Source organism: Heterodontus francisci, unplaced genomic scaffold (genome assembly GCF_036365525.1).
Source record: "Heterodontus francisci isolate sHetFra1 unplaced genomic scaffold, sHetFra1.hap1 HAP1_SCAFFOLD_43, whole genome shotgun sequence".
NCBI classification, from domain to species: domain Eukaryota; kingdom Metazoa; phylum Chordata; class Chondrichthyes; order Heterodontiformes; family Heterodontidae; genus Heterodontus; species Heterodontus francisci.
In genome coordinates this window covers 17,606,015-17,630,119 of record NW_027141852.1, presented here as the reverse complement: position 1 = coordinate 17,630,119, position 24,105 = coordinate 17,606,015, and the positions used below count along the sequence as shown (strand labels likewise).

Sequence of the window (24,105 nt, the reverse complement as noted above, 5' to 3'; positions counted from 1 at the left end):
ACCACTGGCGGTCCTGCCTTCAGTTGCCTGGACCCCAAGCTACTGGACATAGATTTTCTAGGAATTCGCTTCTTTACTGCACTGAAATTGGAGGCTTTTTCGATTTAATATATTCTGTCAGGTCGACAATTTAAGCCAATGCTTGGCTGCATTTTCTAATTCAAGGCTCTGCGATTGGTTAAGACATGTGAATAAGAAGAGGGTGACCAATCAGAAGTGGGTTCGGGTAAGCGTGGGCTCAAACTGTGTGAATTACAGGTCCCTGAATGCCTGAGCTGAAACTCTGTCCAAAGTCATAGCCAGTCGAGTCAAGTCTGCTCTGGAGTTGGTGATTCACCCTGACCAGACCTGTACTGTACCCGGCAGGAAGATCTCTGATAGTCTCGTGCTACTCAGGGATACGATCGCCTATGTACGGGACAGGAGGGTGGACACCTGCCTCATCAGCCTGGACCAGGAGAAGGCTTTTGACAGGAAATCGCACACCTACATGATGGACGTTCTTTCCAAAATGGGGTTTAGGGAGGGAATCTGCAATTGGATCAAACTGCTCTACACGAACATCAGTAGCGCAGTCTCAATCAATGGGTGGGAATCGGAAAGTTTCCTGATCCAATCTGGAGTCAGACAGGGCTGTCCTCTCTCCCCTGTCTTGTTTGTTTGCTGTGTTGAACCCTTTGCTGAGTCTATTAGGAAGGATGCGAGCATGAGAGGGGGTGACAATCCCAGGCAGCAGAGGCACTCAAGTGTGGTGGTCACCCGAGCCATTTTCCGCTTCATCTGGGGATCTAAAATGGACTGGGTCCAGAGGGACACGATGTTCAAATCTCTGGTCAAGGGCGGGAAAAATGTACCCAACGTGGCCCTCATCCTGATGACCACCTTCGTGTGCGGCTGCATCAAGCTGTGTGTAGACCTCCAGTATGCAAACTGCAAGTGTCACTACGTGCTGAGGTTCTATCTGTCCCCAGTGTTGCGAAGGATGGGCCTGGTCACATTGCCGCGGAACGCTCCATGTAGTTGGACCGTGCTGTACCACCTATCCTTCGTGGAGCAGTTGCTGCGGGAAAACACCTTTGACCACTGATCCTTCAGGCAGTGGTCTGCACGGAATGTTCTCAAGGCCCTACGGGAAAAGGAGATGGGGTATCCTGTCGGATGGTTCCCCGAGCAGACCACCAAAGTCATTTGGCAGAATGCCTCATCACCAGAACTTTCAAACAAGCACCAAGATGTAGTTTGGCTGGTGGTGAGAAGAGCCTCCCCGTCAGATCCTTCCTGCACGCCCGAAGACTCGCCCCCTCCGCGCAATGCCCCCACGGTGGCTGTGGTGGGGAAGAGACGGTTGCCCACTTCCTCCTGGAATATGTCTTTGCAAAGCAGGTGTGGAAAGAGATGCATTGGTTTATGTCGAGGTTTATCCCTAGCAGCTCTGTAACACAGGAGTCTGTGCTCTACGGGCTGTTCCCAGGGACACACACCGAGACAGACATCAACTGCTGTTGGAGGACTATCAATTCGGTCAAAGACGCCCTTTGGTCTGCCCGAAACTTGTTGTCTTCCAGCGCAAGGAGTTGCAGACTGGCACATTCCAAGGACCAGGACTACGTGCTGAGGGATGCACTAAAGCTTGGGGTAGCCGCAGCAAAGGCTCAATGAGGAAAGACCACTGTGTAAGGTCCCCCCACCAGGCTGAACTGAGGGGCTGGATCCATGGGAAACCCCTCGAACTGTATCGGGATAATTTTCATTTGCTGTAAATGTAAAACTGTAATTGGCATGACAAATGTGAAATGGAAGGGTTGTGAAGCAACTCATGATTGTGTTGAAGGAAACTGATCTCCCTTGCAACGTTTGTATTTTTTGGTGCTGTTTGAAACTGTTTGGCAATGCAATTTTTACAGATTTTTATGAATAAAGTATATTTTGGAAATTGGTCAGTTTCACAAACCCTGTCAGTTTCAGTGCAGGAAACACCGTCTCGGGGGAAATAACATCACAAGTGGGTCTGGTTCCAGTGACCGATTTAACGGCTGCTGCAAAACTCCCGGATTCCCTCATTGCAGCGAAATCATTTTGAAATTCTTTGAAAACAATGAGTGATTCTGGAGGAGTGATGTGGCTTTTCACTGAGGGCATGTGTCGACTGGGGAAATAACTAAGTGTAGAGCCTCGGGCACTGTTTACACAGCCCGTTTAGAAAATCAAATCCACTGCACATCCTTGCTGCAAATGAAATATCAAACTCGGGGATTCCAGTTTTATACCCGAACACAGCACAGATTTATTCCAGTCAGTTCTGAACAGCCTATCCCATCTCACGTTTCCAGGTCACTGCTCTCTCTGTGAGGCGGTGGGTGGCTCTTGGAAGAGCCTTTGTTTTGTGTTTGTGGGAAAGGGGCTGGTTTCTCAGCCGCCGAATCCGCAGAGAGTGCGGCCCTGCCGTTTCAGAGCGTACACCACATCCATGGCAGTGACCGTCTTGCGCTTGGCGTGCTCAGTGTAGGTGACCGCATCCCTGAGCACATTCTCCAGGAAACCTTTCAACACCCCGCGAGTCTCCTCATAGATCAAACCCGAGATCCGCTTGACCCTGCCACGGCGAGCCAGGCGGAGGATTGCTGGTTTGGTGATGCCCTGGATATTATCACGAAGCACTGTGCGGTGCCGCTTTGCTCTGCCTTTGCCAGGTCCCTTGCATCCTTCACCTCTGCCAGACACTTTTTCCCAAAAGTATACTCCATTCATAAAAATCTGTTTAAAAAAAGCTTTACAAAACAGTCCAAAACAGCACCAAGTTGACATTGCAAAAGCGCAAAGGAAATCAGTTTTCTTCGAGACAGGAGTGAGTTGCCTCACAACCCTTCCATTCCATTTTACATGCCATGTACATTTTACAGCAGACCCATGTTGGTGTAGACAGCCAGAGGGGTTTCCCATGGGTCCAGCCCTTTAGTTCACTCTGGTGGGAAGACCTTACACAGTGTTCTTTCCCCATTGAGCCTTTGCAGCGGCCATGATCCACAACATGACTGATTACTGCTCCAACTCCATATTTTGAAGCTAGCTTCAGTTCACCATTTGTGTGGTAATGAATGTGTAGTGTGTCACTGATCGAGCTTCTCTTACATGCATCATTAGCATCTTGTGTTTTAGACCATTTCCATTTCACATCTTTCTTCAACAACTTATGTAGTGGAGCTAACACCATTGCATGCTCAGGCAGAAATTGTGAGTAGTATTGGACCATGCCGAGAAAAGATCTAAGCTCAGACACATCTTTTTGTCTTTGGGGCTTTGACCATAGCCTCTACCTTCTCTTTCACTGGCTGGAGTTCTTTTCATTGATTTTCAGGCCAAGGTACACCACATGAAAAAACATGCTTCCAGTCTAACTTCAGCTTTCAAAGCCAGTCTTTCCCCATTATTATTGGTTTGTTGACATATCTCACTACCTTGTAGGGCAGAGGCTGGCATAGCAGTAATGTCACTGAACTGATAATCTCACGACTCAGACTAATGCCCTGGGGATATGGGTTTAAATCCCACCATGGCAGCTGGTGGAATTCAGATTCAATTCATTAATGAATAATATAAAATCTGAGTAGTGGTGCCATGCAACTATAATTGATTTTCATTAAAACCCATCTGGTTCACTCATACCCTTTACAGAAGGCAATCTGCTGTGCTTACCTGGTCTGGCCTGTATGTGATGCTGGCCCACAACAATGTGGTTTACTCTCACCTGTCCTCTGAAATGACCTAGCAAGCAATTCAGTTGTCAAGGGCAATTAGGATTGGGCAATAAATGCTGGCCTTGCCAGTGATGCCCGCCTCCCATGAAATAATGAATAAAAAACAGGTATCTTGAGGGGCCTGCCCTTATGTTGCACATTACACTCCATTTGCCAACACATTGCTAACACCTCACCAGAGTAGGTTTTCAATTGAGCTGTGCTCTCAGTTAGAGGTACATCACTGACTTTGCTCCCATACATTTCTCTATTCATGATGGAGCAATCCATGGTCGTAGCAATTTGCTGTTTATTTACCAACAACATTGTACAAAAGTCTGCGTCATTTGAGTGATTGCTAGTGGCATAAATGCTGTAAAGCCCTTGCTCCTCTTTGGTTAGGCACTCTGGATTCACTTCAAGATTGTGAACTCCACCCTTATAACATCACTGTTTTCCATTACCACTGGAATTAGTTCCCTTTCCTTCTTTGGCCTCTGCTTGACAATTAAAACATTTTGCATTTCTGTACTGACATGATTGTGCTGTGTGGTTGCCCTTATGGTGATAACAACACTAAACTGCTATCATTGGCACTCTTCTGGCTATGTCTGTCCACTTTAGACTTGGCTGAAGCACTTTAACAGTGGACAGAAGCCTGTACTAGTTACCAGCATGGGATAAAATTCCCTAACATTCTTTGATGCCATCTCCATGGAAACAGCAATCTTACACACGATCTCAAATGTAAGATTTTGTGTGTTTAGTAACTTCGATTGGATTCTTTTGTTCACAAATCCACACACAAATATGTCTCAAAATGCATGGTCTAAGAATGTGCCAAAGTTGCAACGTAATAAAAATTCTTCAGTGCCACAATATACTCACCAACTGCTTCACTACTTTTCTGATTTCTGGTTCCAAATGTATAGCATTCTGCTATCTCTAGTGGCTTAGGATTGAAATGTTCCTCCAACTTGGTGATTTTGTTTTGACTGGCACATATTTTGCTTTGTTCAGAGCAGGAAGCTTTGTCAGCATGCCAGACACTTCCAGGCCAATTTCCAGAAGCAAAATTGTTTTCTTTTGCTCAGGAATTGCCTTATTCTGAGTCTTGACCGCCTCACCTACCAGTCCCAAAATATTCTTAACTCTAAGAACATGCCCATTCTTTCAATATAGGAACGGAATGTTGCTCAAACCCTCTCATTCGTTGCCAGCTTTCAGCTGTATCCCATGGGTACAGCCAAATTTCCTCAATGAGCAGTAAGACCCTGCGGTATCCTATTCAACTCAGGAGACAGTCTGAGGCTCAGGCTGCCCACAACCCAGCTAAATTCTCCACTATCCGAGCAACTACGGCACCAGGCTGATCTTGTTTACTGCAGTCCCTGCTGCTGTTTTCTGCCTATATTTACAGACTTTATCTTCCCCTAGTTGCCATTTTCTCTAATATTTTCAGGTGGGTCCAGCAGAGGAAATGGACACCAAATATGGCCAGTTCAAATAAGTGTTTATTCACGCCATTACATCATCACGTCATTACATTATTAGCATAATATACAAATACACTACATATGTGAATCACGTCCTGATCACTTTTACTAGATATGTGTCTGAATAAGTGGAAACCCCTCACAATCAACACTGTCACCTTTCAGTGTTTTGTGGAGAAATTTCACGGCGTGACTTATGTGATTCCCTCATTTAATGTGTTTGTACAAATTTCAGAAAAATATGGAGATGCAAATAACTTACGAGAAATCGTCTAAACATATCTTCATGTCTGGCACTCACTCGCAAAGAACTGCAAACTCACAGACTCAGAAAGAACCCGGAGATGGAAATCAATGTTCAGCACAGCTAGAAAGATCTGCACTAATCTATAGCTCAAAAAACTCAAACACTTTATTTTGACCCTTTGATTTAGTTGGTCGAAGCACCTCTTTAATGAACAGATCAATCCTGGATTCAAATCCCCTTTAAGCCTGACTGTAACTTGGTTTTCCAACTACTTTATTGAGCAGCACAATAAGACAGGACAGTAACAAAAGCAAAATACTGCAGATGCTGGAAATCTGAAATGAAAACAGAAAGTGCTGGAAATACTCAGCGGGTCTGGTGGCATCTGTGGACAGAGAAGCAGAGTTAACCTTTCAGGACTGTGACATTTTATCAGAACTGCTGAAATGTTAACTCTGCTCCTCTCTGCACAGATGCTACCAGACCTGCTGAATATTTCCAGAATAAAAACAGAAAGTGCTGGAAATATTCAGCAGGTCTGGTAGCATCTGTGCAGAGAGGAGCAGAGTTAACATTTCAGCAGTTCTGATAAAATGTCACAGTCCTGAAAGGTTAACGCTGCTTCTCTGTCCACAGATGCCACCAGACCCGCTGAGTATTTCCAGCACTTTCTGTTTTTATTTAAAACAGGACTCTATCTGTCTTTGCTGAGCGAAGGATTTCGGAATGGATGTTTGACGATTGTCCCTTCTTGCACAGAAATTCACTGCAAATACTATAAAGGTACCTCAGTCAACCACACCTCCTTTGAGAGAAATTTGTTCATCATTGCATTTGATCTGGAAACCACTCTTGACATTAATCTCACTGAATCAGAGTGTGACGGATTGTATCTGTCAGTGTGTTCATGTCACTATGTGCTGCTTTCTACTGAGTCTGGGACACGATGCAAGGTGGAGGATTTGTCCGAGTTTTGGATTATATTGTCAGTTGAGAATGATAAAAACTGAAAGGAAGCAAATAAGAAATCCTTGTCCCCAGATTTGAGAATCTGTAGATCTGCTTTGGGAAAGTGAATCAGAGCAGAATGAAGGGTGAACTGTCTGATTGCCCAGACGTGGTGAAAACACAGCTCAGTCAGCACGTTCTAATAAATAGGAGATACCGGAACGGCTGGCTGTACTTCATGTTGATAAGTCATGAGGACTGGATGAGATGGAACCAAGACTGCTGAGAGATGTAAGGGTGGAAATTGCCAGAATCTTCTGATTTTTATTTTTTGGATTGACAGCTGCCAGCCATTTGTTTGTCGCAGGACACAATAACGGACTAAAGTGAATCTGCACCGAGCAAATATTAACGTCCCACATCTGCAGGTTTCTTCCAAAACATCGGGAATTTCAGCCTCAATCCTCGGACCTTTGATGTCCTGTTCCACTGATATTTTGTCCCCTGATTAAAATTGATCCTGGGAAGTCTGTCCTCTGAGCGGCCTGGCACTCCGAGTTCCTCTGCAGACATCCGGTTGCTGTTGGTAGACCAAAAGAGTCCTAAAACCCGAGAAGAAACCTCTCCCAGAGCCCTCCGAGTGTGTCTCCATTAGTCCATGCAGCCACTACCTGTATAATGGATAGCAATGGTGAGGAGTCTGAGTTATTTCAGTGCCTGCGTTTTGTGGAAATAGAGGATTAAAGATTTAAAATAATTAAAATCACTGAATAGATCCTCTGTGAGCAGGACTCAAACCAAACTGGGATAAGTCCAGTGGATTTCAATGTTGAAATCTTTAACCACTGGACCATGGCAGCTGAAATCACACCCCTTTTATACAGACCGAGAATCATCCTACACTGATCCACTTCTGTTCATTTTTGTGTCTAGTTTTAGTTTAGAGATACAGCACTGAAACAGGCCCTTCGGCCCACCGAGTCTGTGCCGACCATCAACCAACCATTTATACTAATCCTACACGAATCCCACATTCCAATAACATCCCCACCGGTCCCTTTATATTTCCCTACCACCTACCTATACTAGGGGCAATTTATGATGGCCAATTAACCTATCAACCTGCAAGTCTTTGGCATGTGGGAGGAAACCGGAGCACCCGGAGGAAACCCACGCAGACACAGGGAGAACTTGCAAACTCCGCACAGGCAGTACCCAGAATCGAACCCGGGTCGCTGGAGCTGTGAGGCTGCAGTGCTAACCACTGCGCAACTGTGCCTGGGACAAAAAAGTTCTGTGTAGCTGTCAATCAAAAAATGGTTGGAAGGAACTTCATTTATTCAAATACCAGCAGCCGCCAGTTGTCAATCAACTCAATCCCTTCAGCAATAGAGAGGGAGAAAGAGAGAGACTGTTAGAGAACTTCCTGCATTCAGTCCTGACCCTGTCACACTCAGCAGCTTCTCACCCAGACCCCACTCTCATCAACACTGAACATTGTTACTGAGACCCTTCAAATACTGTTTATAAAATGAATAAAGGTTCAAAGTTTATGACAGCTGGATTGAATGGAACCAAGTTTAATAAACTTTTCACTCTGACTTGATAACCACATTAGACAGTCCTTCAATTGGTAGCAAAGTTATCAGCTGTAAGAATGTTTTTACTGAGTTGAATAATTTCTGTGTGAGGAATGTTCCAGCATCATAAATGAATCCATTTGCAAATTGTTGATGGAAAGTGAGTGGTTTTATTGAAGAGGGTTTAAAGGAGGATGAGAGAATCGTGTGTGACAATGAAGTGGAATCAATGCAAGTAAAAACTGGAATGAAGGGGGTGGGGATCTCCTGGTCACATGGACTGATTGCAGAATTTTATAAAGATTTCTTTCATAGAGATTTTAACTCCATTTTATTTTTGCTATTTTTTTTCATGGGATGTAAGCATCGCTGGCAAGACCATCATTTATTGCCCATCCCTAATTGCCCTGGTTTTGGTGAGCTGCCTACTTGAACCACTGCAGTCCATATGTTATAGGTACACACACAGTGCTATTAGGGAGGGAGTTCCAGGATTTTGATATGCCCCAGGGAAGGCACGGCAAACTAGTTCCAAGTCAGGATGTGGATTGGAGGGGAGGTTGCTGATTGTAGTGTTCCCATGTGTCTGCTGCTCTTGTCCTTCTAAGGAATCAGGGGGATATCTCTCCGCTGGTTAGAGTCATACCTAGCAAAAAGGAAGATGGTTGTGGTTGTTGGAGGTCAATTATCTGAGCTCCAGGAGATCACTGCAGGAGTTCCTCAGGGTAGTGTCCTAGGCCCAACCATCTTCAGCTGCTTCATCAATAATCTTCTTCAATCATAAGGTCAGAAGTGGGGATTTTCGCTGATAATTGCACAGTGTTCAGCACCATTCGTGACTCCTCAGATACTGAAGCAGTCTGTGTAGAAATGCAACAAGTGCTCGACAGTATCCAGGACTTATCCAATGACCACCTTCAACAAGAGAGAATCTAAGCATCTCCCTTGACATTCAATGGCATTACCATTGCCGAATCCCCCACTATCAACATCCTAGGCGCTACCATTGACCAGAAATTGAACTGGAGTAGCCACAAAATACTGTGGCTACAAGAGCAGGTCACAGGCTAGTAATCCTGCAATGAGTAAGTCTCCTCCTGACTCCCCAAAGCCTGTCCACCATCTACAAGGCACAAGTCAGGAACGTGATGAAACACTCTCCACTTGTCTGGATGGATGCAGCTCCAAGAACACGCAAGAAGCTTGATACCATGCAGGACAAAGCAGCCCACTTGATTGGCACCCCATCCACAAACATTCACACCCTCCACCAGCGCGCACAGTGGCAGCAGTGTGCACCATCTACAAGATGCACTGCAGCAACACACCGAGGCTCCTTAGACAGCACTTTCCAAACCCACAACCGATACCAATTAGAAGTACAAGGGCAGCAAATGCATGGGAGCACCACCACCAGCAAGTTCCCCTCCAAGTCACACACTATCCTGATGTGGAACTATATTGTCGTTCCTTCACTGTCACTGGGTCAAAGCCCTGGAACTCCCTTCCTAACGGCATTGTGTGTGTACCTACCTCACATGGACTGCAGCGGTTCAAGAAGGCAACTCACCACCACCTTCTCCAGGGCAATTAGGGATGGGCAATAAATGCTGGCCTAGCCAGCAACACCCACATCCCATGAATGATTTTTTAAAAATGGTGGTCGAGTTCACGTGTTTGGAAGGTGCTGTCTAGGATTGTAAACACTGCTGCCACTGTGCACCAGTGGTGGAAGGAGTGAATATTTAAGGTGGTGGACGGGGTGTTGATCAAGTGAGCTACTTTGTCCTGGATGGGGTCGAGCTTCCAGAGTGAAGTTAGAGCTGAACTCAGCTAGGCAAGTGGAGAGTATTCTATTACACACCTCACTTGTGCCATGTAGATGGTGGACAGGGTTTGGTGAATCAGGAGCTGTGTTACTCAGAGAATAACATAAAAGGTGTTGCCATGGTTACCCACATGGGTCCTAGTTATGCCTGTCTTTTTGTGGTGTATGTCAAACATTCCTTTTTCCTGTCCTACTCAGGGCCCCAACCCCCAGCTCTTTTTCCGGTAGAATGATGACTGTGTCAGTGTCATTTCCTGCTCCCGCCCGGAACTGGAAAACTTCATCAACTTTGTTTCCAATTTCCACCCTTCCCTCACCTTCACATGATCTATCTCCGACACTTCCCTTCCCTTTGTGACTTCTCTGTCTCCATCTCTGAATTTAAGGCTGTCCGCTAATATTCTTTCTAAGCCCACCGACTCCCACAGTTACCTTGACTACACTTTCTCACACCCTGCTTCCTGTAAGGACTCCATTCCATTCTCCCAGTTTCCCCATCTCTGACACATCATTTCTGATGATGCAACCTTCGACAACAGCAGTTCTGATATGTCTTCCTTTTTCCTCAACCGAGGATTCCCCCACACTGTGGTTGACAGGGCCCTCAACCGTGTCTGACCCATTTCCTGCACTTCTGCCCTCATCCCTTCCCATCCCTCCCAGAACTGCAACCAAGTTCCACCCGACCTGCCTGCACATCCAAAGGATCATCCTCCACTATTTCTGCCACCTCCAGCATGATGCCATTATCAAACACATCTTCCCCTCCACTGCCCTGTCAGCATTCCCCTTCCCATGGCCTCTTCCCATATAATCGCAGGAGGCATAGATCCTGCCCTTTTACCTCATCTCTCCTCACCATCCAAGGCCCCAAGCACTCCTTCCAGGTGAAGCAGCGATTTACTTGTACTTCTTTCAATTTAGTCTTCTGTATTCGCTGCTCACAATGCGGCACCTCTACATTGGGGAGACCAAACGTAGATTGGGTGACTGCTTTGCAGAACATCTCCGGACAATCTGTAAGCATGAACCCAAGCTTCAGGTTGCTTGCCACTTCACTTCACCACACTGTTCTCATACCCACATTTCTGTCCTCGGTCTGCTGCAGTGTTCCAGTGAAGCAAGCTCCAGGAACAGAACCTCATTTTCTGATTAGACACTCAAAAGCCTTCCGGACTGAACATTAAGTAAAATAATTTCAGAGCATGGCTGGATCTTTTTTATTATTTTATTTTATTTTGATTGATAATTTTTTGTTACCATGTTCCTGCCTGAATCTTGGTTTTTCAAGTTTGTGCTTTTGGAGAGAGCTGTTCATTATTCTGTCATTAACACTGTCTGTACACTAATGTTTTGCCCTTCACTGCACCATTAGCACTCTCCCTTTGTCTTTGCTGCATGACCTGCTTGTCAGTTAATCTCTCCTGCCCTAACACTTTTTGTTGAATTCCAAGATATATTTTATTCATAAAAATCTGTAAAAAATACATTACAAAAATACAAACAATGCAAAGCAGATCAGTTTCCTTCAATACTGGAGTGAATTGCCTCACCACCCTTCCATTTCATTTTACATTTTATAGCAAACAAAAATTTTACGGATACAGTTCAAGGGGTTTTCCATGGATCCAGCCCCTCCGTTCAGCTTGGTGGGGGGACCTTACACATTGGTCTTTCCCCATTGAGTCTTTGCTGCGGCTGCCCCAAGCTTTAGTGCGTTCCTCAGCACGTAGTCCTGGACCTTGGAATGTGCCAGTCTGCAACATTCGGTGGTGGACAACTCTTTGCGCTGGAAGACCAGCAAGTTTTGTGCAGACCAAAGGGCGTCTTTTACCAAATTGATAGTCTTCCAGCAGCAGCTGATGTTTATCTCGGTGCGCGTCTCTGGGAACAGCCCGTAGAGCACAGACTCTTGTGTTACAGAGCTGCTTGGGATGAATCTCAACAAAATCCACTGCATCTCTTTCCACACCTGCTTTGCAAAGACACATTCCAGGAGGAGGTGGGCAACCGTCTCCTGCCTGAACACACACCTTCCCTTTTGTTCTCTTCCCCACCTCCACCTACCCTCCCCACCCCTCCGCCATCCCCACTTCACTTACTTAAAACTTATTACATTGAGTGTGGAACAAATTCCATCAATCTTTTGTACTGTATGAGATTAAGTTTGTCACACTTTCTGGTACATTATATGACAGCAAATTTAATTCTAAATCTATCTCTGTTGTACTGTATCTGAGTGTGAGATTATTTGAGTGTCAGTCTATGGAACTAAATGTGATTGTGTGATTCATTCTGTCTGTCAATCATGAGTATTGTATGTGAATGTGTGGCAGCTTCTGTATCTATCTGCTACTGTGGGTGAATGTGGATATTATTCTGTATCTGTCAGTGTCTGGAACTAAATGTGAGTGTGAGATTCATTCTGTATGCACCAGTCTTACAGTCAGAATGTGATTGTTTGATTCATTCTCTATGTGTCAGTCTAAGGTATTATGTATGTGTGTGGTTTTAATTAAGTGTCTGTCACTTTATGTGAGCTTGGGTCTCATTGTATATTTGTCAGTCTCTGGTTCTTTCTGTGAGAGTGAGATTAATTCTCTATCTGCTGGTCTCTGAAATTAATTGATTTTGTGACTCACTATGTGTCTGTCAGTCTCTGCTAGTGTATGTGAGTGATATCTGTTATGCATATATTATTTTCTGGTACTGGAAGTGAATGTTGGATTTATTCTTTAGCTGTTAGTCTCTGGTACAACGTATGAGTGCGGGTCCCATTCAGTATTAGTCAATTTCTGGTACAGTCTGCATGTGCACATCCAGAGCTCATTCTGCATTTGGCAGTCTCTGGTACTTAATGTGTGTTACAATTCATTTTTTATGTGTCTGTTTCTGGGACAGTCAGTTAAAGTGGAATTAATTTTGTATCTCTCAGCTACTGGTATTGTCTACAAGTGTGTTACATTCTGTATCTATGAGACTCTGGTGCAGGATTCCTCTGTTCCGGTACTTAATATGTATTTCAGGGATGGTATTGAGAACTATTTGCTTAACGCCATAATGTATCACAATTTGCCTCATTTTAACTGTGTGTTTTATTGAGTTGTGGTATGAGAGTTTTAGGAACATAGGAGCAGGACACCCAGCATGCTCTGCCATTCAATAGGATCAGGACTGATCATCCACTTCAATGCCTTTTTTCCCACACTATCCTCATATCCCCTTATGTCATTTGTATTTACAAATCTGTCAATCTCTGCTTTAAACATACTCAATGACTGAGCTTCCACAGTTCTCTGGGGTAAAGAATTCCTAATGTTTAACAACCCTCTGAGTAAAGAAATTTCTCCTCATCTCTGTTTGTTTTGGACGAGTATTTAGTCTGTAACTCTGAACACATTTGTGAATGATGACATATATTTCAAACTCACAAATGGTGTGCTCAGTATAATTAGAATCATTGAATTGATACTCTATCTTTCATTACAGCTCTGACAGAGATTATTGGATTGGTATGTAATGTGTAGTGCAGTCTGCACTAATTGGCATAATACTGTAACTTTCCTTTTGATACTGTATGAGATGTTTGTACTACATTGTAATCTGTCTCTCAGTCTGCACTCTGGTCTACATTCTTAGGATTCATTCTGTACCTTTCCATCAGCTGCTCTACCTCATAGTTAATTTGTAGCTTAGGCTGCACTTTTGTGAGATTGATCCGGTGCCTTTCAATCTGATAGTGTGTGTGATTTTGAACTGAGATCAATGGACCTACCTTTCAGCAGTACTGAGTTGGGCTGAATTGGAAACAACTTCTGCCTCTCCGGCATTGTTTGATTGTCTGCTGGGAGAGTGGAGTGTGGTGGTGCGTGGGGGGAGGGTTGCGTGGGGAGGGGGGAGCGTAATGCAGTATCTTACACATTCAATGTCTCTTGATCATCTCCATTGACAACCCCATCTGGCTAATTGAATCAGGGAGCACTCCCACTGTCTTGTTTAGTCTTTTAGAATGCAAATGTGCAGCCATATTTTCAGCCATTGTTGTGGTCTTTTTAAACAAGGTATTTGAAGTCCATAACAGTTCATACGACAAAATTAATATGTCTCATTTTTGACAGGTGTGGTTTTCGGCATAACATGAATGTAATATTTCAATTAATAATCATTATGACCAACCACAAAGGATGATCAGTAATACAAAGAGTGTCAGTGTCTGATTCCACTGCAGCACTCAGCTTCTGCTGATCAGGTTTTCTTTGGTAGTTTTACAACAAGTTAGTGACATCCAGGAACAACCCAACATCTGCACTGCTCCATGAATGGGAATACCTGCTGGAGCAGGGATGTATGCATAAGTCAGGATTTTATTTCCACCTGGCAATATTATGTAAGAACATAATAACTAGGAGCAGGATTAGGCCATTCCACCAATTGAGCCTGCTCCACCATTCAATAAAATCATGGCAGATCTAATCATGGCCTCAACTTCACTATCCTGCCTGCCCCTATAACCCTTCATTCCCGTGTAGATCAAAAGTCAGTCTAACTCAGCCTTAAATATATTCAATGACCAGTCTCCACCATCCTCTTGGGTAGAGAATTCCAAAGAATAGCAGCCCTTTGAGAGAAGATATTCCTCCTCAACTACATCGAAAATGAGACCCCTTATTTTGAAACTGTTCCCCCGAGTTCTTGATTCCCTCATGAGGGGAAACATCATCTCAGTAAATACCCTGTCAAGCCCCCTCAGAATCTTATGTATTTCAATAAGATTGACTCTCATTCTTCTAAACTCCAATGAGTGCACCACAACCAGGTCAACCTTTCCACATAACACAACACCTTCATCCCAGAAATCAACCTAGTGGTTCTTGCCTGAACGACCTCCAATGCAAATATATCTCTCCATAAATAAGGAGACCAAAACTGCATGCAACACTCAAGGTGTGGTCGAACCAACAACTTGCACATTTCTACCCCATCCCCCTTGGAATAAAGGCCAACATTCCATTTGCCTTCCTAATTACTTGCTGTACTTTCATGCTAACATTTTGTGATTCATATACAAGGACCCCCTGATTCTCTGTACCACAGCATTCTGCAGTCTCTCTCTATTTAAATAATATTCTGCTTTTCTTCACATCATACCAAAGTGGATAACCTCACATTTTCCCACATTATACTTCATTGCCAAATTTTTGTCCACACACTTAACCTGCCTTTATCCCTTTGCAAACTCTTTGTGGCCTCCTCACAACTTTCCCACCTATATTTGTATCACCAGCAAATTTGGTTACAATACACTCGATCCCTTCATCTAAGCCAGTAATTATAGATTCCGAAGAAGGGTCACTGACCCGAAACGTTAACTCTGCTGAGTTCCGAAGAAGGGTCACTGACCCGAAACGTTAACTCTGCTTCTCTTTCCACAGATGCTGCCAGACCTGCTGAGTGAATCCAGCATTTCTTGTTTTTGTTAATTATAGATTGTAAGTGGTTGAGACCCCAACACCGATCCCTGTGGCACACCATTAGTTAGTTTGCCAAACTGAAAAATGACCCATTGAACCCAATTCCCTGTTTCTTGTTAGGTAGCCAATCCTCTATCCATGCTAATATATTACACCTGAACACCATGAGCTCTTATCTTGTGTCTTTTACATGGCACTTTATCGAACACCTTTTAAACTCCAAATAAACAACATCTACTGATATAAAAACAGGAAATGCTGGAAATACTCAGCAGGTCTGGCAGCATCTGTGGAGAGAGAAGCAGAGTTAACGTTTCGGGTCAGTGACACGTCTTTGGACCTGGCAAATATTAGAAATGTCAAAGGTTCTAAGCAAGTAAAGCGGGGGTGGGGCAAGAGATAAGAAAGGAGAAGGTGTAGATAGGACAAGGTCACAGAGAATAACTGACCAGAAGGTCATGGAGCAAAGGCAAACAATATGTTAATGATGTGTTGAAAGCCAAAGCATTATTACAGATAGGGTGTTAACGGACTGAAAATTGAATAGCAGCAAGTACAGACATAAAAAAAAACAGTGGGTAAGCCAATTGAACAGACTAAGATGAAATAAAATAAACATACAAAAAAATGTAAAAAGAAAAAATAACTAAAAATGAAAGTAAAATGGGGGGCTGTCATGCAATGAAATTATTGAACTCAATGTTCAGTCCGGCAGGCTGTAGTGTGCCTAATTGGTAAATGAGATGCTGTTCCTCGAGCTTTCGTTGATGTTCACCGGAACACTGCAGCAAGCCCATGATAGAGATGTGAGCATGAGAGCAAGGGGGAGTGTTGAAATGGCAAGCGACCGGAAGCTCAGGGTCCTGCTTGCGGACTGAGCGGAGGTGTTTCGCAAAGCGGTCATCCAGTCTGCGTTTGGTCTCCCCAATGTAGAGGAGACCACATTGTGAGCAGCAAATACAGTATACTACGTTGAAAGAAGTACAAATAAGTTGCTGCTTAACCTGAAAGGAGTGTTTGGGGCCTGGGATAGTGAGGAGAGAGGAGGTAAATGGGCAGGTATTACACCTCCTGCGATTGCAGAGGAAGGTGCCATGGGAAGGGGACGAGGTGGTGGGGGTAATGGAGGAGTGGACCAGGGTGTGGCGGAGGGAAAGATCCCTTCAGAATGCTGACAGGGGAAGGGAGGGGAAGATGCGTTCGGTAGTGGCATCATGCTGGAGGTGGCGGAAATGGCGGAGGATGATCCTTTGGATATGGAGGCTGATGGGGTGGAAAGTGAGGACAAGGGGAACCCTGTCACGGTTCTGGGAGGAAGGGGAAGGGGTGAGGATAGAGGTGCGGGAAATGGGCCCGACACGGTTGAGGGCCCTGTCAACCACGGTGGGGGGGATCCTCTGTTGAGGAAAAAGGAAGACATATCAGAAGTGCTGTCATGGAAGGTAGCATCATCAGAGCAGATCGCTACATCTACTGGTTCCCCTTCATATACCCTGCTTGTTACATCCTCAAAAATAATTTTGTCAAATATGATTTCTTTTTCATAAATCCATGTTGACTCTGCATGATTGTACATTAATTTTCTGAATGTTCTGCTACCACTTACTTAATCATGGATTTCAGCATTTTCCCAATGACAGACATTAGGCTAGCAGGCCTATCATTACCTGCTTTTTGAATAGGGGTTTCACATTTGCGGTTTTAATATCCACTGGGACTGTTCCAGAATCTCGGGAATTTAAGATTACAACCAATGCATCCACTGTAGCCATTTCTTTTAAACTCTAGGATGCAGGCCATCAGGTCCAGGGGATCTGTCAGTCTTTAGTCCCATTAGTTTTCCAACTACATTTTTTCTAGCGATAGGGATTGTTTCAAGTTCCTTCTCTTACTCTGCACTCACTCTGTTCCATGAGCAGATTCTCAGTGAGAAGCGGCGCTCAGATCACCGGAGGAAAAAAAGAACAGAATTCAAACTGTCTAAATGAAAAACAGACCAGAATTGATCCAGATACTGTCATTATTAAATTAATTAATCAGCGCCAAACCACTTATCATTAATGCACCAGGAGGGTCTCCGAATTTATGAAATTGAAGGTGGCAGCATTTATTAAATTGTTGATGGACACCCTGTAGTTCAGTTCTTCATTTAACTGGGGGTGGGTGGGTACAGGGGGATGTGTGAGGAGAGAAACAGAGCGCAATCCAGAGAGGGAACGGAAAACACACCTGGACAGATGTGAAACAGGTCAATCCACTGTTACAATAACTCCATCACTGACTCCCTCCTGACAGTAACCAGCCCTTTCACAGAGACTGTCGGTGGCTCTGAAAAGAGCCTTTGGGTTATTGGATGACATTTTGGCCGCTTTACTTTTTCTGGGAGCTCTGAGCGCTGGTTTTCTTGGGCAGCAGCACGGCCTGGATATTAGGCAGCACCCCGCCCTGAGCGATGGTCACTCCTCCCAGAAGCTTGTTGAGCTCCTCGTCATTGCGGACCGCCAGCTGCAGGTGTCTGGGGATGATGCGGCTCTTCTTGTTGTCCCGGGCCGCATTACCGGCCAGCTCGCCGATTTCAGCGGTCAGATACTCGAGCACAGCAGCCAGATAGACCGGGGCTCCGGCACCCACACGCTCAGCATAGTTACCCTTTCTCAGGAGCCTGTGAACACGACCCACCGGGAAGTGCATTCCAGCCTGGGAGGAGCGAGACTTGGCCTTGGCCCGAGCTTTCCCGCTGGTCTTTCCTCTTCCAGACTTTTTTTTTATTTCCAAAATATACTTTATTCATCAAAATCTGGAAAAAAAAATACATTACCGGACAGTTTCAAACAGCATCAAGTCAAAAAATACAAACAGTGCAAAGGAGGTCAGTTTCCTTCAATAAAGGAGTGAGTTGCCTCACAACCATTTCATTTGTCATGCCAGATACATTTTTACATTTTATAGCACACAGATATTTTCCAGATAAAGTTCGAGGGGTTTTCCATGGATCCAGCCCCTCCATTCAGCTTGATAAGGGGAACTTACACAGTGGTCTTTCCCCATTGAGCCTTTGCTGCGGCTGCCCCAAGCTTTAGTGCGTCCCACAGCACATAGTCCTGGACCATGGAATGTGCCAGTCTGCAACATTCGGTCATGGACAACACTTTGTGCTGGAAGACCAGCAAGTTTCGGGCAGACCAAAGGGCGTCTTTCACCGAATTGATAGTCCTCCAGCAGTAGTTGATGTTTATCTCGGTGTGCGTCCCTGGGAACAGCCCATAGAGCACAGATTCCTGTGTTGCAGAGCTGCTTGGGATGAACCTCGACAAAAACCACTGCATCTCTCTCCACACCTGCTTTGCAAAGACACATTCCAGAAGGAGGTGGGCAACCGTCTCTTTCTCACCACAGCCACCTCGAGGGCATTGTGCGGAGGGGGTGAGACTTCAGGCGTGCAGGAAGGATCTGACGGGGAGGGCTCTTCTCACCACGAGCCAAGCTACATCTTGGTGCTTGTTTGAAAGTTCTGGTGATGAGGCATTCTGCCAAATGATTTTGGCGGTCTGCTCGGGAACCATCCGAACGGATCCACCATCTACGTTTCCCGTAGGGCCTTGAGGACATTCCGTGCAGACCACTGCCTGATGGATTGGTGGTCAAAGGTGTTTTCCGCAGAAACCTTCCCACGCAGGATAGGTGGTACGGCACGGTCCAACTGGATGGAGCGTTCCGCGGCAATGTGACCAGGTCCATCCTTCTCAACATCGGGTACAGATAGAACCTCAGCACGTAATGACACTTGGTGTTTGCGTACTGAGCAGAAGACGGCAACGTCATCCATGTATGAGAAAAGCTCGAGTAGACTATGCTAGAATTCCCCAGAATGTAGAAGAATGACAAGTAATCGTACTGACAAATAAAAATCTTAAGTGGTTTGACACAATAGATACTGGGAGGCTGTTTCCTCTGGCTGGCAAACCCAGAACAAAGGCTCATAGTCTCAGTGTGAAGGGCTCAGTCATTCAGGACTGAGAAGAGATTTTTTTTCACTCTAATGCTTGTTAATCTTTGGAATTCTCTTCCCCAGAGAGCTGTGGATGCTCAATCATTGCGTCTCTTCAAGAGAGAGATGAATAGGTTTTTGGACACTTAGGTGATCAAGGGATCAGCCCTAATCTTATCGAATGGCAGAGCTATTTCGAAGGGCCGAGTGGCCTAATCCTCCTTCTTATGCAAAGTTCCATTCTGTAAGAAATGGGACCTTTAATAACTGGTTCTTCTCATAATAATGTCGAATGCTTATAGCAATATATTATAGCGGCACATTGGCGCAGTGGTTAGCACTGCAGCCTCACAGCTGCAGCGACCCCGGTTCGATTCTGGGTACTGCCTGTACGGAGTTTGCAATTTTTCCCTGCGACCATGTGGATTTTCGCTGGGTGCTCCGGTTTCCACCCACAGCCAAAGACTTTCAGGTTGATAGGTAAATTGGCCATTATAAATTGCCCCTAGTATAGGTGTGGGGATGTGGTAGGAATATAGGATTAGTATAAATGGGTAGTTGATGGTCAGCACAGACTCAGTGGGCCGAAGGGCCTGCTTCAGTGCTGTATCTCTAAATAAATAAAAGTAGCAGACAGAGCATGAGGCCACCCATAGAAAAGCAGTTCTTAGCAGCGAGGGTCAGCACTGGTATAAATTAAGATAGGGGCTGAGGAGTATGCTGTTCCTGAGGTGGTCATAATAGAAGCCACTGGACACCATAGACATTCCTGAACTGATAGATGGAGTCTTCTTGCACTTTGTGTACCCTGTTATCAGTACAAGTGTCTAGTGAAAGCTAAAAATGGGCTCCAGTATAAGATATACTGAAAGATGACCTTGAGCAAAAGTGATGGACAAAGTTGGGGGGGGGGGTGTGGCCACCCTGATACTTCAGTTACCTGTCCTGTATTCATTGGTTAGAAGTGTTTGAACAAATGATTGACATAGGGTACCAGTCCCGAGAAATAAAGTATATAAACAGGTGCTCGACAGGGAAATAGTCAGTCTTATTCAGACAGGAGAGCTTCCCAAAGCTCGGCTTCAGCTGAGTGTTAGACTTTGGCCTAACACTTTGGTTGGCTGAAGAAGACCGAGGACACCAACACCAACACCTCGCCTGCTTCATCGTCAGGGAGACTGTCAACACTGTTCTTCCCCACTGTATGATCCGGATCTGTAATCCATTCAATCTGTTATGGGTCGTACCTCTAATTCATCTATTTAGCTTACGCATCATCATATTTAAACTGTTCATATTTAAACTGATACTTCTTAATATTACATTAAACTGTTGCTTCTTAATAAACTATTTTAAAATCACATTATGAGCTCGGTCCCCTTCTTTGTGTGTCTGTGAAGACCGAACCAAAATCTTACAATTCCTTCCCAGGGAATATTTCATTCTTCAAAAAGAGAAACTTGCTGGAAATCTGAATAACAGAAGATTCTGGAAACACTCAGCAGTTCCAGCAGTATCTATGGAGAGAGGAAGGCAGGAGCAACGTTTCAGGTCTATAGAAGGGTCACAGAACTGGACCATTAACCTGAGCTTCTCTTCTCCACAGTTGTTTCTGGACTGGCTGAGTGTTTTCAGTATTTTAGTTTTTTTTTGTATTTCATCCCTTTCCCTTTGACTGTTTGCTGTGAAACTTTCAGCGTTGTGCTCAGTTCTTTGTGTAGTTATGTTTTCTTTGTTTGAAGTGATGTAAATAGTATCCTAAAATATCAGACAGAAATACTGCTCAATTTAGTGTAAAATATAACAGGGCACATTTACAAATATCTAATCAATTAAGGCAATTTTTAAAAATAAGAATCAATTACCTTTATTTTCAATATAAAAATATGAAGCAATATGAGTGCAGCACTTACAGACAAAATCTATTACCTCACATTACCTGCATCTTTAACCTTGACAGACTGTGTAAATTTCTTCTCCTATGTTACAGTTCTCACTTTCAGCTAGCAAATGTCAGCAATCTGTGATGCAGTGCAGTTTACAGATCAGACCGTCAGTCACAACATGCAATGATTGTTCAGCTTATGTTGGACAGGTGGAACTTAGAAATATTGGGAATGGAGACAAAGAACAAAGAACAAAGAAAATTACAGAACAGGAACAGGCCCTTCGGCCCTCCAAGCCTGCGCCGATCCAGATCCTCTTTCTTAACATGTCGCCTATTTTCTAAGGGTCTGTATCTCTTTGCTTCCTGCCCATTCATGTATCTGTCTAGATACATCTTAAAAGACGCTATCGTGCCCGCGTCTACCACTTCCGCTGGCAACGTGTTCCAGGCACCCACCACCCTCTGCGTAAAGAACTTTCCACGCATATCCCCCCTAAACTTTTCCCTCTCACTTTGAACTCGTGACCCCTAGTAATTGAATCCCCCACTCTGGGAAAAAGCTTCTTGCTATCAACCCTGTCTATACCTCTCATGATTTTGTACACCTCAATCAGGTCCCCCCTCAACCTCCGTCTTTCTAATGAAAATAATCCTAATCTACTCAACCTCTCTTCATAGCTAGCGCCCTCCATACCAGGCAACATCCTGGTGAACCTCCTCTGCATCCTCTCCAAAGCATCTACATCCTTTTGGTAATGTGGCGACCAGAACTGCATGCAGTATTCCAAATGTGGCCGAACCAAAGTCTTATACAACTGTAACATGACCTGCCAACTCTTGTACTCAATACCCCGTCCGATGAAGGAAAGCATGCCGTGTGCGTTCTTGACCACTCTATTGACCTGCGCTGCCACCTTCAAGGAACAATGGACCTGAACACCCAAATCTCTCTGGACATCAATTTTCCCCAGGACTTTTCCATTTACTGTATAGTGCACTCTTGAATTGGATCTTCCAAAATGCAATACCTCGCATTTGCCCTGATTGAACTCCATCTGCCATTTCCCTGCCCAACTTTCCAATCTATCTACAATCTGCTGTATTCTCTGACAGTCCCCTTCACTATCTGCTACTCCACCAATCTTAGTGTCGTCTGCAAACTTGCTAGTCAGACCACCTATACTTTCCTCCAAATCATTTATGTATATCACAAACAACAGCGGTCCCAGCACGGATCCCTGTGGAACACCACTGGTCACACTTCTCCATTTTGAGAAACTCCCTTCCACTACTACTCTCTGTCTCCTGTTGCCCAGCCAGTTCTTTATCCATCTGGCTAGTACACCTTGGACCCCATGCGACTTCACTTTCTCCATCAGCCTACCATGGGGAACCTTATCAAACGCCTTACTGAAGTCCATGTATATGACATCTACAGCCCTTCCCTCATCAATCAACTTTGTCACTTCCTCAAAGAATTCTATTAAGTTGGTAAGACATGACCTTCCCTGCACAAAACCATGTTGCCTTTCACTGATAAGCCCATTTTCTTCCAAATGGGAATAGATCCTATCCCTCAGTATCTTCTCCAGCAGCTTCCCTACCACTGACATCAGGCTCCCAGGTCTATAATTACCTGGATTTTCCCTGCTACCCTTCTTAAACAAGGGGACAACATTAGCAATTCTCCAGTCCTCCGGAACATCATCCGTGTTTAAGGATGCTGCAAAGATATCTGTTAAGGCCCCAGCTATTTCCTCTCTCGCTTCCCTCAGAAACCTGGGATAGATCCCATCCGGACCTGGGGACTTGTCCACCTTAATGCCTTTTAGAATACCCAACACTTCCTCCCTCCTTATGCCGACTTGACCTAGAGTAATCAAACATCTGTCCCTAACGTCAACATCCGTCATGTCCCTCTCCTCGGTGAATACCGATGCAAAGTACTCATTTAAAATCTCACCCATTTTCTCTGACTCCACGCAAAGCTTTCTTCCTTTGTCCTTGAGTGGGCCAATCCTTTCTCTAGTTACCCTCTTGCTCCTTAGATATGAATAAAAAGCTTTGGGATTTTCCTTAACCCTGTTTGCCAAAGATATTTCATGACCCCTTTTAGCCCTCTTAATTCCTCGTTTCAGATTGGTCCTACATTCCCGATATTCTTCCAAAGCTTCGTCTTTCTTCAGCCGCCTAGACCTTATGTATGCTTCCTTTTCCCTCTTAGCTAGTCTCACAATTTCACCTGTCATCCATGGTTCCCTAATCTTGCCATTTCTACCCCTCATTTTCACAGGAACATGTCTCTCCTGCACACTAATCAACCTCTCTTTAAAGGCCTCCCACATATCAAATGTGGATTTACCTTCAAACAGCTGCTCCCAATCTACATTCCCCAGCTCCTGCCGAATTTTGGTATAGTTGGCCTTCCCCCAATTTAGCACTCTTCCTTTAGGACCACTCTCGTCTTTGTCCATGAGTATTCTAAAACTTATGGAATTGTGATCACTATTCCCAAAGTAGTCCCCTACTAAAACTTCAACCACCTGGCCGGGCTCATTCCCCAACACCAGGTCCAGTATGGCCCCTTCCCGAGTTGGACTATTTACATACTGCTCGAGAAAACCCTCCTGGATGCTCCTTACAAATTCTGCTCCATCTAGACCTCTAACACTAAGTGAATCCCAGTCAATGTTGGGAAAATTAAAATCTCCTATCACCACCACCCTGTTGCTCCTACATCTTTCCATAATCTGTTTACATATTTGCACCTCTATCTCACGCTCGCTGTTGGGAGGCCTATAGTACAGCCCCAACATTCTTACCGCACCCTTCCTATTTCTGAGTTCTGCCCATATTGCCTCACTGCTCGAGTCCTCCATAGTGCCCTCCTTCAGCACAAGCTGTGATATCCTCTTTGACCAGTAA

At 44.7% G+C, this 24,105-nt stretch overlaps 1 protein-coding gene across 1 annotated transcript; it reads right to left on the bottom strand.

Moving 5' to 3' along the window:
• Positions 1–6,833: 6,833 nt before the first annotated feature.
• LOC137364987 (histone H2A-like) lies at positions 6,834–18,055 on the bottom strand (the record flags this gene model as incomplete). The annotated part of the gene is made up of 3 exons (XM_068027859.1): positions 6,834–7,005; positions 11,178–11,308; positions 17,696–18,055. Coding segments are annotated over 3 exons (663 nt in total), but the record flags the coding sequence as incomplete, so codon positions are not given.
• Positions 18,056–24,105: the final 6,050 nt, after the last annotated feature.